This window comes from Macaca mulatta, chromosome 20, assembly GCF_049350105.2.
Source record: "Macaca mulatta isolate MMU2019108-1 chromosome 20, T2T-MMU8v2.0, whole genome shotgun sequence".
NCBI classification, from domain to species: Eukaryota; Metazoa; Chordata; class Mammalia; order Primates; family Cercopithecidae; genus Macaca; species Macaca mulatta.
Window position 1 is genome coordinate 69,507,637 of NC_133425.1, and position 14,991 is coordinate 69,522,627.

General features: G+C 46.8%; 1 protein-coding gene and 1 long non-coding RNA gene across 9 annotated transcripts in view; one reads left to right on the forward strand and one right to left on the reverse strand.

Moving 5' to 3' along the window:
* The window catches only part of DDX19A (DEAD-box helicase 19A), a 30,605-nt gene extending 15,846 nt beyond the window's left edge, over positions 1-14,759 (reverse strand). For 5 of the 8 annotated variants that reach the window (XR_013411181.1, XR_013411180.1, XM_077984661.1 and 2 more), the window contains exons 1-4: positions 14,582-14,759; positions 10,080-10,128; positions 4,095-4,145; positions 3,383-3,518 (exon numbers count right to left, since the gene is read on the reverse strand). Coding sequence is in view for 3 of the 8 variants with exons in the window: in XM_077984661.1 (XP_077840787.1) it covers positions 3,383-3,518; positions 4,095-4,145; positions 10,080-10,128; positions 14,582-14,638 (293 nt within the window). In the remaining 5 variants the exon portion in view is untranslated. Of the gene's footprint in view, positions 1-2,721; positions 2,783-3,382; positions 3,519-4,094; positions 4,146-10,079; positions 10,129-14,581 lie in introns of all 8 variants that reach the window. The other 3 variants (XM_077984662.1, XM_077984664.1, XM_015126518.3) reach the window with 2 other exon arrangements.
* On the forward strand, positions 12,371-14,734 carry LOC144337726 (uncharacterized). The gene is made up of 2 exons (XR_013411199.1): positions 12,371-12,740; positions 13,905-14,734. It is a non-coding gene; the product is annotated as an uncharacterized LOC144337726 (long non-coding RNA).
* Positions 14,760-14,991: the final 232 nt, after the last annotated feature.

Below are 14,991 nucleotides of genomic sequence, written 5' to 3' on the forward strand. Positions count from 1 at the left end.
CAGGCACGTGCCATCACACCCGGCTAATTATTTTAAAATTTTTTGTAGAGACAGGGTTTCACCATGTTGCCCAGGCAAGTCTTGAACTTCTGAGCTCAAGAGATCCACTCGCCTTGGCCTCCCGAAGTGCTGGGATTACAGGCGTGAACCACCGTACCTGGACACCAACTTCTTATGTAAGCAGCTATACAAGAATTATCATTTAAGTTGCTCTTACACTGCATTTACAATAAGCTCTCTGCTCTCTCTAAATTGACAAGATGTTTAAGAAAAATCACACCAGATTGTTTCTAAAGAAAAGGCCACCCAACTGTTCACTAAGCCTTCCTTGGAGTTTAGTAGGCTCTCTAAAAGGCAAATTCTCTGGCGTATGTTGGTTCTCAGACACAAAGAACTTTAAAAACTTAATCTTTAGTATCTTCCATTTGGGAGAAAACGCTGTGACGCTCGGCAGCTTCTGACTTGGTTGCCAACGAAACAAAGTCACTACTTAATTGAGACTCAAAAGGTGACCTTGGTTTCATTCTTTGTTTCCTTTTCCTACCAACAACTAAATCAGAGAGAACCTGCCTTTTACAGAGGACAATTCATCAGTGGTTAAACTGAGAGCTCACGTCTTCTAAATGGAAGAAATTAAAAAGCCAGTTGATACTTGGAGGAGCAAACTGTCACTCTAAGGAAATAATACCACATGTCTAGGTGTCCTGATACAGCTTAAAAATAGAAGTGGAGATGACAGATTTGGCGAATAAAGTCCTGATAGAAAAAACACATACAAAAGCATAATTTCCTGAAAAAAAATTTTTTTTTTTTGAGAAGAGGTTTCGCTTTTATCTCCCAGGCTGGAGTGCAATGGCATGATCTCGGCTCACTGCAACCTCCGCCTCCAGGGTTCAAGCAATTCTCCTACCTCAGCCTCCTGAGTCGCTGGGACTACAGGCCATGTGCCATTATGGCCGGCTAATTTTTTTGTATTTTTGGTAGAGACGGGGTTTCATCATTTTGACCAGTCTGGTCTCAAACTCCTAACCTCAGGCGATCTACCTGCCTCGGCCTCCCAAAGTGCTGGGATTACAGGCGTGAGCCACCGTGCCCAAACAAAAGTGTAACTGCTTAAAAATACATTTTTGGTCCAGCCTGGGCAACATGGTGAAACCTCATCTCCATTTAAAAAAAAAAAAAAAAAGTTCTTGGGCCAGGTGCTGTGGCTGACACCTGTATGTAATCCTAGCAATTTTGGAGGGTGAGGCAGGAGGAATCTTTGAGAACAGGAGTTCAGGAGCAACCTGGCCAACACAGCAATACCACACCTCTTATTTTTAAAAATAAAAAAATAAGGCTGGGTGCAGTGGCTCATGCCTGTAATCCAGCAGCCTGGGAGGCTGAGGTGGGCAGATCGCTTGAGGCCAGGAGCTTGAGACCACCCTGGCCAACATGATGAAACACTGTCTCTACTAAAAATACCCAAATGAGCCAGGTGTGGTGGCTCAGGCCTGTAATCCCAGCTATGTGAGAGGCTGAGGCACGAGAATCGCTTGAACCTAGGAGGTAGAGGTTGCAGTGAGTCAAGATTGTGCCACTACGCTCCAGCCTGGGCAACAGAGTGAGACTCAGTCTCAAAAGTAAATAAATAAATGAATAGAAATAAAAATAAAAAATTGTTCTTCAAGATTACTTAACAACTAGTTAGCTTTGTTTTACGTGTCTCTTACTCAGTGGTAATAGCTGGAAGGAATGTGGCTTCAATTTGTCCACAGTGGCCATACTATAGATTTTGCTGAATTATGGCAAATAATCCATTGATTTCACCACATTCTTATTCATCAGCTACTTTCTATGGTTGTGATCCTGGCAGGCAGCAAGAATAATAAGTAGGTCTTGTGTTCCTTGTAACACCCGGCACAGTGGCATGTATGTAACACAATGATCCATACTTAATCATCTATTAATTTACTGAAGTAAACCTAAAACATAAGGCTAGGCACGGTGGCTCATGCCTGTAATCCCAGCACTTTGGGAGGCCGAGGCAGGCGGATCACAAGATCAGGAATTCGAGACCAGCCTGGCCAACATAGTGCAACCCTGTCTCTTCTAAAAATACAAAAATTAGCCGGGCATGATGGTGTGCACCTGTAGTCCCAGCTAACTCAGGAGGCTGAGGCAGCAGAATCGCTTGAACCTGGGAGGTGGAGGTTGTGGTGAGCTGAAATCGCGCCACTGCACTCCAGCCTGGGCAACAGAGCAAGACTCCATCTCAAAAAAACAAACAAAAAAAAACCAAAAACAGATTTGATAGATTTTTTAAAAAGCAGATAAACTGTAAGACTGTAAACCCTATAGTCTAAATATACATATATGTATATTTTTTTGAGACAGAGTCTCACTCTGTTGCCCCTGTTACCCAGGATGGAGTGCAGTGGCACGAACTTGGCTCACTGCAATGTCCGCCTCACAGGTTCAAGTGATTCTCCTGCCCCAGCCTCCTGAGTAGCTGGGATTACAGGCCTGTGCCATCATGCCCAGCTAAGTTTTGTATTTTTAGTGGAGATAGGGTTTCACTATGTTGGTCAGGCTGGTCTCAAACTCCTGACCTTGTGATATGCCCACCTCGGCCTCCCAAAGTGCTGGGATTACAGGCGTGAGCCACTGTGCCTGGCCTTTTTTTTAAAAAAAAAAAAAAAAAAAAAAAAAAATAGCACATGTTCTCACTTAAGGGCTTACCTAATCAGAAATGTTCCTGACATCCAGAAATCACCTGTCAGCCAATATTTTATTGAAAGTTCTAAGAGTATAAGAGAAATAAGACTTTTAGCTATGATTAATAAATTTGAAGCATTAAAAAATTCCTACCGAGAGAACAGGGTAGCCAAGACACTAGGGGGGGAAATTAATACTGCAAATGTTTTCATACTTTTTGACTTTTGAATCATGTGATTTCTTCATGTGACTTCTTTGCAAAGAAAAAAATAGCCAGGCACGGTGGCTCATGCCTGTAATCCCAGCACTTTGAGAGGCCGAGGCGGGCGGATCACCTGAGGTCAGGAGTTCAGGACCAGCCTGGTCAAAATGGTGACACCCTGTCTCTACTAAAAATACAAAAAATTAGCCGGGTGTGATGCCGCGCACCTGTAATCCCAGCTACTTGGGAGGCTGAGGAAAGAGAATCGCTTGAACCCAGGAGGCAGAGGTTGCAGTGAACCAAGGTCGCGCGATTGCACTCCAGCCTGGGCAACAGGAGTGAAACTCTGTCTCAAAAAAAAAAAAAGAAAAAAAAAATGCTAACTTTTTAAAAGTAAAAATTCTCACAAGAATTTCTGAGATGCTAAGTTTTATGTGGGGAGAGACTGGCAAGGAAGAGCTGTTGAAAGGAGCGAATACTCACAGTCGAAGCTCTTCAAACGACTTCACCGAGTACAGAGGGGAGTTTGGATCCCGCTGCAGGACTTCTACTTGGTTTGTGTTATCGACAAGGTTACTTCTGATCAGCTTGTTGAGTAAGGACTGGGCAGCTCTGTCCTCTGTCAGGAAGAAACCAGTAGATCTTCATTCTCATCTGGCAAACCCCACGCTTATGAAGCCACTCTTTCTCCCTCTCCACACTAGCAGCTGGGCAGTCAAGCATGACTGGAGAAAAACCATCACACTGATAGGTCTCTATTTATTTATTTTAGAGATGGGGTCTTGCTGTCACCCAGGCTGGAGTGCAGTGGCACAATCATAGCTCACTGTAGCCTAGAATTCCTGGGTTCAGGCGATCCTCCCACCTCAGCCTCCCAAGTAGCTGGGAGTCCAGGTGTGTGCTATCACACCCAGCTCATTTTGAAATCTTTTGTAGAATTGGGGTCTCCCTATGTTGCCCAGGCTGGGCTTGAACTCCTGGCCCAAAGCAATCCTCCCACCTCGGCCTCCCAAAGTGCTGGAATTACAGGCATGAGCCACTGCTTCAGGACTTGTTCGGTTCTCCTCCTCTCACTGACTATTCCTTCTCTGATTCCTCTCATCTCCTGGATCTTGTAGCTTGGAGTGCCTCTGGCTCCAGGAAGGCAAGCCCTGGGTCATACTGTCTCTTGCCAAGGGCATCCAAGAGTAGTTACCTTTCTCCTCTTCATCTGTTTTCTCAGCAGTGGTACTGGTTTTGATAATACCTACACAAGAAAACAGTTGTCATAATTAGAAAGGCAAATATGAGAACCACCAAAAATGTGGGACAATATAAATAAATACACTGAAATTTATTTTATTTATTTATTTTTTAGACAGAGTTTTCCTCTTGTAGCCCAAAGTTGGAGTGCAATGGCGCAATCTTAGCTCACTGCAACCTCCGCCTCCTGGGTTCAAGCGATTCTCCTGCCTCAGCCTCCTGAGTAGCTGGGATTAGGCGTGTGCCACCACACCTGGCTAATTTAGGTATTTTTAGGAGAGACGGGGTTTTGCCATGTTGGCCAGGATGGTCTTAAACTCCAGACCTCAATCAAGTGATCCGCCCACCTTGGCGTCCCAAAGTGCTGGGATTACAGGCATGAGACACAGCGCCCAGTATGAAATTTATTTTAAGTAGTCAAAATATAAATAGTTGGCATTTCTTTATGTTTAGTGAATTTTTATTTCTAGAATTTTTTTTTTTTTGAGACAGGGTCTCCCACTGTTGCCCAGGCTAAAGTGCAGTGGTGCAATCATAGCTCACTACAACCTTAATCTCCTGAGCCGAAGTGATCCTCCCACCCCAGGCTCCCACTTAGCTGGGACTACAGGTGCATACCACCACATCCTCCTGCCTTAGCCTCCTGAGTAGCTAGCACTACAGGCATGCGCCACTATTCTCAGCTAATTTAAAACAAAAACATTTTTGTAGAGATGGAGTCTTGCCGTGTTGCCCAGCTTGTTCTCAAATTCCTGGCCTCAAGTAATCCTCCTGCCTTGGTCTCCCAAAGCACTAGGATTACTGGCATGAACTACTGTACCTGGTGAAAACTTTTAAAATTTCTAGAAATTTTGACTAATTTCAGACAGATCAGAATATGTCACCTCTTAACAGTCCTACTTTAAAATACAGCCTTATTAGCAAACATAGTCTACCATTTTTTACCTTTCAGATTGGCAAATTCTAAAAGTTTGACTATTAATTCTGTGATAAGATTGTAGAAAAACACTCTCATTTTTGCTGATGGAAATATTAATTGGTGGCCGGTCACAGTGGCTCATCCTGTAATCCCAGCACTTTGGGAGGCTGAGGCGGGTGGATCACCTGAGGTCAGGAGTTTGAGACCAGTCTGACCAACATGGAGAAACCCTGTCTCTACTAAAAAATACAAAATTAGCTGGGTGTGGTGGCGCATGCCTGTAATCCCAGCTACTCAGGAAGGCTGAAGCAGGAAAATTGCTTGAACCCAGGAGGCGGAGGTTGTGGTGAGCCGAGATCATGCCACAGCACTCCAGCCTGGGCAACAAGAGCAAAACTCTTGTCTCAAACAAACAAACAAACAAACAAACAAAACCAGAAATATTAATTGGTATAATACCTAAGGAAAGGACTTTGAAAATACTGAGAAAAACTGCAAATGTCAGCCTGGGCAATACAGCAAGACCTAGTCTCTACTAACAATTTAAAAAATTAGCCTGTAATCCCAGCTATTCAGGAGGCTGGGGCAGCAGAACAGCTTGAGCCCAGGAGTTTGAGCCACCGCACTGCAGCCTGGGTGACAGAGCAAGAGCATGTCTTTTTTTTTTTTTTTTTTGAGACGGAGTCTCACTCTGTTGCCCAGGCTGGAGTGCAGTGGCCCGATCTCAGCTCACTGCAAGCTCCGCCTCCCGGGTTTACGCCATTCTCCTGCCTCAGCCTCCCGAGTAGCTGGGACTACAGGCACCCACCACCTCGCCCGGCTAGTTTTTTGTAATTTTTAGTAGAGATGGGGTTTCACCATGTTAGCCAGGATGGTCTCAATCTCTTGACCTCATGATCCGCCCGTCTCGGCCTCCCAAAGTGCTGGGATTACAGGCTTGAGCCACCGCGCCCGGCCTATTTTTTTGAGACAGAGTCTCACTGTGTTGCCCAGGATGGAGTACAGTGGCACAATCTCGGCTCACTGCAACCTCTGCCTCCCAGGTTCAAGTGATTCTTCTGCCTCAGCCTCCCAAGTAGCTGGGACTACTGGCGCACACCACCATGCCTGGGCAATTTTTGTATTTTTAGTAGAGACAGGGTTTCAGCATATTGGCCAGGCTGGTCTCAAACTCCTGACCTCATGATCTGCCCACCTTGGCCTCTCAAAGTGCTGGGATTACAGGCATGAGCCACCATGTCCAGCCTACAAGATCCTGTCTTTAAAAAAACAAAAAGGCTGGGCGCAGTGGCTCAAGCCTGTAATCCCAGCACTTTGGGAGGCCGAGACGGGCAGATCATGAGGTCAGGAGATCGAGACCATCCTGGCTAACACGGTGAAACCCCGTCTCTACTAAAAAATACAAAAAAACTAGCCGGGCATGGTGGCGGGCGCCTGTAGTCCCAGCTACTTGGGAGGCTGAGGCAGGAGAATGGCGTAAACCCGGGAGGCAGAGCTTGCAGTTAGCCAAGATCGCGCCACTGCACTCCAGCCTGGGCGACAGAGCGAGACTCCGTCAAAAAAAAAAAAAAAAAAAAAAAAAAAAGCCAGGCGTGGTGGCTCACACCTGTAACCCCAACACTTTGCGAGGCCAAGCGGGCAGATTGCCTGAGCTCAGGAGTTCGAGACCAGCCTGGGCAATACAGTGAAACCCTGTCTGTACTAAATACAAAAAATTTAGCTGGGCATGGAGGCGTGCACCTGTAATCCCAGCTACTTGGGATGCAGAGACAGAAGAACTGCTTGAACCTGGGAGGCGGAGGTTGCAGTGAGCTGCCACTGTACTCCAGCCTGGGCAACAGAGAGAGAATCCATCTCAAAAAAACAAAAAAGAAAAAGAAAGAAAAAGTTGCAAACGCATATACCTTTGACCTAGCAAATCCATTTTTGGGGAATTTATCCTACAAACACTTGTATACATGTAAAAAGAGCTAAGTTCATGGTTATTTCATGAAGCATTATTTATAATAGCAAAAGAATGGGACCACCCAAACATCTATGATTGCTTAAAAAGTCATGGTATATCAGCCGGGTGCAGTGGCTCAAGCCTGTAATCCCAGCACTTTGGGAGGCTGAGGCGGGCAGATCACCTGAGGTCAGGAGTTCGAGACCAGTCTGACCAAGATGGAGAAACCCTGTCTCTACTTAAAAAACACAAAATTAGCCAGGTGTCATGGCACATGCCTGTAATTCCAGCTACTTAGGAGGCTGAGGCAGGAGAATCGCTTGAACCCGGAAGTTGGAGGTTGTGGTGAGCCGAGATCACACCATTGTACTCCAGCCTGGGCAACGAGAGAAACTTCGTCTCAAAAAACAACAACAACAAAAAAAAAACCATGGTATATTCACACAATGCAGTATCACATAATTATAAAACACAAGGAGGGGTCAGGCATAGTGGCTCACGCCTGTAATTCCAGCACTTTGGGAGGCCGAGGCGGGCAGATCACCCAAAGTCAGGAGTTAACGACCAACCTGGCCAACATCGTGATGCCCTGTCTCCACTAAAAATATAAAAAGTAGCCAGGCATGATGGCAGAGACCTGTAATCCCAGCTATTCGGGAAGCCAAGGCAGGAGAACTGCTTGAACCCAGGAGGCAGAAGTTGGAGTGAGCCAAGACTGTACCACTGCACTCCAGCCTGGGTGACAGAGCAAGACTCTGCCTCAAAAAAAAAAAAAAAAAAAAAAAGGCAGGGATGAAACTGCATGTATTGATATGGAAAGTTTGCCAAGGGATACTGTCGAGTGAAAAAGTAAGTGTACTGTATATATCATGCCGCATTTTGGTTGAGAGAATATGATAATCTATACTTATATTTGCTTTGCATAAAGTCTTTGGAGGAATATTAAAAATCCATGAACAGGCCGGGCACAGTGGCTCAAGCCTGTAATCCCAGCACTTTGGGAGGCCAAGACGGGCGGATCATGAGGTCAGGAGATCAAGACTATCCTGGCTAACACAGTGAAACCCCGTCTCTACTAAAAAATACAAAAAACTAGTCGGGCGAGGTGGCGGGCACCTGTAGTCCCAGTTAATGTAGTCCCAGCTACTCGGGAGGCTGAGGCAGGAGAATGGCGTAAACCCGGGAGGCGGAGCTTGCAGTGAGCTGAGATCCGGCCACTGCACTCCAGCCTGGGCGACAGAGCAAGACTCCATCTCAAAAAAAAAAAAAAAAAAATCCATGAACAGTGGCTACTTATGAGATAGGATGGTGTTATGAGCTGAATTGTGTGTGGCCCCCTGACCCCAAACTCATATATTCAAGTCCTAACCAGTACCTCAGAATGTGACCTGATTTTGAAATAGGGTTGCTACAGCTGTAGTTAAGATGAGGTCACTAGGGTGGGCCCTAATCCTTGTACTTTATTATACTTTCTGAGTTTTGAACCCAGATTCACTTTTCAAAAAGTTAAAAAATTTACCTCGTGCAGGATCTGGATGTTATTTAAAAAAAAATAGCCAGGCGCGGTGGCTCACGCCTGTAATCCCAGCACTTTGGGAGGCCGAGGCAGGCGGATCACGAGGTCAGGAGATCGAGACCATCCTGGTTAATACGGTGAAACCCCGTCTCTACTAAAAATATAAAAAATTAGCCGGGCGAGGTGGCGGGCGCCTGTAGTCCCAGCTACTTGGGAGGCTGAGGCAGGAGAATGGCGTGAACCCGGTAGGCGGAGCTTGCAATGAGCCGAATCGCGCCACTGCACTGCAGCCTGGGCCACAGAGCGAGACTCTGTCTCACAAAATAAATAAATAAAATAAAATAAAATAAAATAAAATAAAATAAAATGGGTCAGGTGTGGTGGCTCACGCCTGTAATCCCAACACTTTGGGAGGCCAAGGCGGGCGGATCATAAGTTCAGAAGATGGAGACCATCCTGGCTAACACGGTGAAACCCTGTCTCTACTAAAAATACAAAATAAAATTAGCCAGGCGTGGTGGCGGGCGCCTGTAGTCCCAGCTACTCGGGAGGCTGAGGCAGAAGAATGGTGTGAACCCGGGAGGCAGAGCTTGCAGTACGCCGAGATCGCGCCACTGCACTCCAGCCTGGGTGGCAGAGCGAGACTTCATCTCAAAAAATAAATTAAAAAATAAATAAATAAAATTAGGCCAAGTGCAGTGACTCATGCCTGTAATCCCAGTACTGTGGGAGGCCAAGGCAGGCAGATCGCTTGAGTTCAGGAGTTCGAGACCAGCCTGGGCAACATGACAAAACCCCACCTCTACTAAAAATATAAAAAATTAGCCGGGTGTGGTGGTGGACACCAGTAGTCTCAACTACCTGGGAGGTGAGGTGGAAGGATCTCTTGAGCCTGGGTGGCAAGTTTGCAGTGAGCCAAGATCACGCCATGCCACTCCACTCTAGCCTGCACGACAGAGTGAGACCCTGTCTCAAATAAAGTTTTAAAAATCTAATATAAAAAATAAAAAATTTAGGCCAGGCGCAGTGGCTCACGACTGTAATCCCAGCACTTTGGGAGGCCGAGGCGGGCAGATCACAAGGACAGGAGATCAAGACCATCTTGGCTAACACGATGAAACCCTATCTCTACTAAAAATACAAAAACAAAAAGCTAGCCAGGCGTGGTGGCGGGCGCCTGTAGTCCCAGCTACTCGGGAGGCTGAGGCAGAAGAATGGCATGAACCCAGGAGGCAGAGCCTGCAGTGAGCCGAGATTGCACCACTGCACTCCAGCCTGGGCAACAAAGCGAGACTCCGTCTCAAACAAAATAAATAAATAATTAGCCAAAATATTATCAAATGAACAGTAGCAGTACAGTCCAATAGAGAGACTCTTAAGAAGTCAAAGGATAAACTTTGGAAAATGGACATATCCCTTCAGTAACAAAATCTAATGTACTGGCTTGTAAACAGCTAACGGTTACACCAAACAACAGCTCTTTGTACAATGCAGCTATGAGTGCAAAGCAGCGGCCCACATGGAACTCTTTTCTAGCTTGTAGTTACTAGTGACTCACCATTGGTATCTGCTTTGACTTTCTCTTCCTTGATCTGCAAATTGGTCATCTGAATAGGAATAAAAGAAAACAGGGTTAAGCAAAGGATCCAATAAAAGGAAGGTCCCTAAGAAAAGAGAAACTTTCAGTAAAAGTCTAGTCTGAAACTTTCAGCACCAGTATTGAGGGAATTGGTTTATTCCCTCAAAGTAGAACTGCTGAAAGTCTGTGTGAAACCATCATTTCAAACATCTTCAACAGCCTTCAAACAAGGCGAGGGGTGGCCTAAATATAATGGTTAGGGGGAAAGTTTCAGAAAACCTCAAACTGTGCTTATCTCCCAACTCAAGTTTTTTCTTTTTTTTTTTTTTTTTTCTATTTATTTATTTTCTGAAACAAGGTCTCACTCTGTAACCTAGGCTGGAGTGCAGCAGCACAATCATGGCTCACTGTGGCCTCAACCTCCTGGGTTCTAGCGATCCTCCCACCTCAGCCTCCCTAGTATCTGAGACCACAGGGTGTAGACCACCATGCCTACTCGAACTCAAACTCTAACTCCTGGGCTCAAGCAATCCTCCCACCTTGGCCTCCAAAGCACTGGGATTACAAGTGTGAGTCACTGCACCCAGCCTTCTGTCACTTTCTTTTTTTTTTTTTTTTTGAGACGGAGTCTTGCTCTGTCGCCCAGGCTGGAGCGCAGTGGCGCGATCTCGGCTCACTGCAAGCTCCGCCTCCCGAGTTCACGCCATTCTCCTGCCTCAGCCTCCCGAGTAGCTGGGACTACAGGCGCCCACAACCGCGCCCGGCTAATTTTTTTGTATTTTTAGTAGAGACGGGGTTTCACCGTGGTCTCGATCTCCTGACCTTGTGATCCGCCCGCCTCGGCCTCCCAAAGTGCTGGGATTACAGGCGTGAGCCACCGCGCCCGGCCTCTTCTGTCACTTTCATTGGTTTTCTCTACTCCAGAGAGCAGAGCCACATGATAACCTAAGACCATGAATCATTTATTAAGTGAAGGTACACAAGTCTAAGTGGTGAAAAAACAGGTATTCTTCAACTATTAGGAAGCATTTATTTACACCAGCCTTCTGATAAGCTGAATGCTTAGAAGCAGACACCAAGTATGTTTAGGCCTGTATTTGTGATATTCATATCACAGCTAGGTTAGGGTCACAGATTTCACAAGGTTTGAAACCAATTATCAGTAACTGTCTTTCAGAGTAGATCTGATGCTAAATGCTAGATTTTTTTTTTTTTTTTTTTTTTTTTTTTTTTTTTTTTGAGATGGAGTCTCACTCTGTCGCCCGGGCTGGAGTACAGTGGCCGGATCTCAGCTCACTGCAAGCTCCGCCTCCCGGGTTTACGTCATTCTCCTGCCTCAGCCTCCCGAGTAGCTGGGACTATAGGCGCCCGCCACCTCGCCCGGCTAGTTTTTTGTATTTTTTTAGTAGAGACGGGGTTTCACTGTGTTAGCCAGGATGGTCTCGATCTCCTGGCCTCGTGATCCGCCCGTCTCGGCCTCCCAAAGTGCTGGGTTTACAGGCTTGAGCCACCGCGCCCGGCCAAATGCTAGATTTTAAACTCCAGAGTACAAGGCCCATGCTCTTGATAATGCTTTGTAATTTCTTTGTGGAAACTGCTGGTTTTACACCTCTGACCTGCTCCTTCCCCTGAATTCCAGTGCTGTATTTCCAAATGCCTGATGGCTACCGTGCAGAAAAGAACACAGCAGGCCTGACCACTCTCCTTAGGAAAGCCTATTTGCAAGGCTGGCCCTTGGCTGTCACCTGAGAACTTGGACTTTGGGAAGGTTCCCATCATTCCTAGAACTGATAAGAGGGGGTCAGTCTGCCTCAACTGTTTGTAAAAACATGGAATTTATGCTAACCACCTGCATTCCTTCTGGAAGTCTGGAATTCTGGTACAAGCCAGGCACAGGGTGACTATATGACAGGCCCCCAATAAAAGCCTCAAGTAGTCTCTAACAAGCTTCCCTGATACCACCTCATACGTGCTGTTACAATTTGCTACCGGAAGAATTAAGCACACTCTGTGGACTCCATTGGGAGATAACTTGGAAGTTTGCCTGGTTTCCTCTGGACTTAGCCCATGAGCCTTTTTCTTCCACTAATTTTGCTTTGTATCTTTTCACTATAATAAATCATAGCTGTGAGTACAACTACATACTGAGCCTGTGAGCTCTCCTAACAAATCGTCAAACCTGGCATCTCCTGGGGACTCCCACAACAGGTACTTACCAAGATGTCTCCTTATTTTAAACTCAGAACAGCCAAACCTGAACTCACCATTCCCTTTTTTCTTTTTTTGAAACAGGGTCTCACTGTCGCCCATGCTGGAGTGCAGTGGTGTGATCACAGCTCACTGTAGCCTCAACCTCCCTAGGCTCAGGTGATCCTCCCATCTCAGCATCCTGAGTAACGGGGACCACAGGAGTGCGCCACCACCACGCCCAGCTAATTTATTTTTTGTATTTTTGTAGAAATGGGGTTTCACCATGTTGCCCACACTGGTCTTGAACTCCTGGGTTCAACTGATCTGCCTGCCTCAGTCTCCCAAAGTGCTAGGATTACAGGTGTGAGCCACCGTGCCCAGCCTTCACCATTCTTTTTTTTTTTTTCTTTTTGAGACAGAGTCTCACTCAGTAGCCCGGGCTGGAGTGCAGTGGCGTGATCTTGATTCACTGCAACCTCCACCTCCCAGGTTCAAGCAATTCTCGTGCCTCAGCCTTCTGAGTAGCTGGGATTACAGGCGCCTGCTACCATGCCTGGCTAACTTTTGTATTTTTAGTAGAGACAGGGTTTCGCTATGTTGGCCAGGCTGGTATCAAACTCTTGACCTCGACTGATCTGCCCGCCCCGGCCTCCCAAAGTGCTGGGATCACAGGTGGGTGCCACCACGCCCGGCTGCCTTCACCATTTTATCAAATCTGCCCTTCCTCCCACTTTCGTATTCCTGTTATTGGAACGTTAGTAATACCAATAGGATCCAAGTTGAAAACAGAAACCTTTCGCTTTATCTCCCTTCTCTCCTTTATTATGTTAGCAAGTCCTACCCATTCTATCTTTGTATCTTATATCCATCCCCTCATTTTCACTTCCACTGCCCAACATATAGGCCCTCTATCTATCAGAATAACTTCTTTTTTTTTTTTTTTTTTTTGAGACAGAGTCTCGCTCTGTCGCCCAGGCTGGAGTGCAGTGGCACAATCTCCGCTCACTGCAAGCTCGGCCACCTCCCGGGTTCACGCCATTCTCCTGCTTCAGCCTCCCGGGAAGCTGGGACTACAGGCGCCCGCCACCACGCCCGGCTAATTTTTTTGTATTTTTTTTAGACCATGCGCCAGGATGGTCTCGATCTCCTGACCTCGTGATCCGCCGGCCTCGGCCTCCCAAAGTGCTGGGATTACAGGCGTGAGCCACCGCGCCCGGCCCAGAATAACTTCTACACCGATATTTCTATTAGCCATCACTTGTAACATATTCTGTTCTCTGTAGTTCAGTAAATCCTTGCCAGCCTTGTCTAATTCTGTCAATAGCCCTCTCAAAAATCCCCATACCCCCTAGGCGTGGTGGCTCACGGCTGTAATCCCAGCCCTTTGGGAGGCCGAGGTGGGCGGATCACCAGAGGTCGGGAGTTCAAGACCAGCCTGACCAACATGGAGAAACCCCGTCTCTACTAAAAATACAAAATTAGCCAGTCGTGGTGGCGCATGCCTGTAATCCCAGCTGCTCAGGAGGCTGAGGCAGGAGAATCGCTTGAACCCGGGAGGTGGAGGTTGTGGTGAGCCGAGATGACGCCACTGCACTCCAGCCTGGGCAACAAGAGCAAAACTCCGCCTCAAACAAAAACAACAACAACAACAAAAAAAAAAACAGTCCATTATCACTAAACAAACCTAAAGCTTAGGTCTTAGATACAAGAACAGAAAGCCACGGTGTATGCTGTAATTACATTCCAGTTGAATGAATATTCATTACTTAAAGAACAAGTATATGAAACTAAGTGTCACTTTAAACATCAATGAAACAATTTGTAGTGCCTCCTTCCAACATCTGCAGATTGAGGTATTACATCTAAAAGTGAATCTGTTATTCTACAAAGAGCTACAAACTGCCAACCACGTTAAGCATGGATCTAAGAAATGTTAAATACAGAGTAGCACAGAAACATGCGAAGAACAGTCGCATAATGAAAATGAGAATCAGCATCTAAACTTGGCTTTCCTTATAATCGTCACCGAGGAGGTCAATAGAGGAATGACAGCATGCATAGTGGGGTGGATATACCAAAGGATGAAGTCCTTAACCAGCCCATATGGAGATAAAAAGCTCGACACTGGTCTCTTTAGCTCTAAGAGCAAATCAAGGGCAAGTGACTGCCCCAGCAAACTCTAGCAGCGCGTTGCCCAGGAGCCTCCCCAACCCGGGGAGCTCCCTGTGCTTTAGGCAGGTTTCACCTGGGCCCCTGCTACGTCCTCCCCGCCTGGAGATGAAGCCACTGACCGACTTGACAGCCGCTTCCTGCTCGTCCACCGCCAGGGCCCAAGAGTCGGTGGCCATAGTCCAGACCAAGGGCGACACACTTGTGAAAATATGCGCCGCACCACGTCGCAACGCCGGCCCCAAGCCCGCCACCGGCGCGAGAATGCACCTCACGCGGACCGGAAGCGGCGGTGAGCACAGGTGACGTCAGTTCCCACCCGGCGTGCGACATCATCATTCTGCGCGGCGCTGGGTCTCTCTGGACTGGCCTCTCCCTTTGTGCGCAAACCTCAAAGGGAGGCTTTTTGCTCACCCTTCCAGGACGCGGCCTCCTCGCTTTTTAAAACTCCTGAGCTCTACGAAGTGGAACTGTTAGCCCTCTGTTTATTGCCTTACTTCACACTGAAATAACCCAACGTTTATTTTATTTT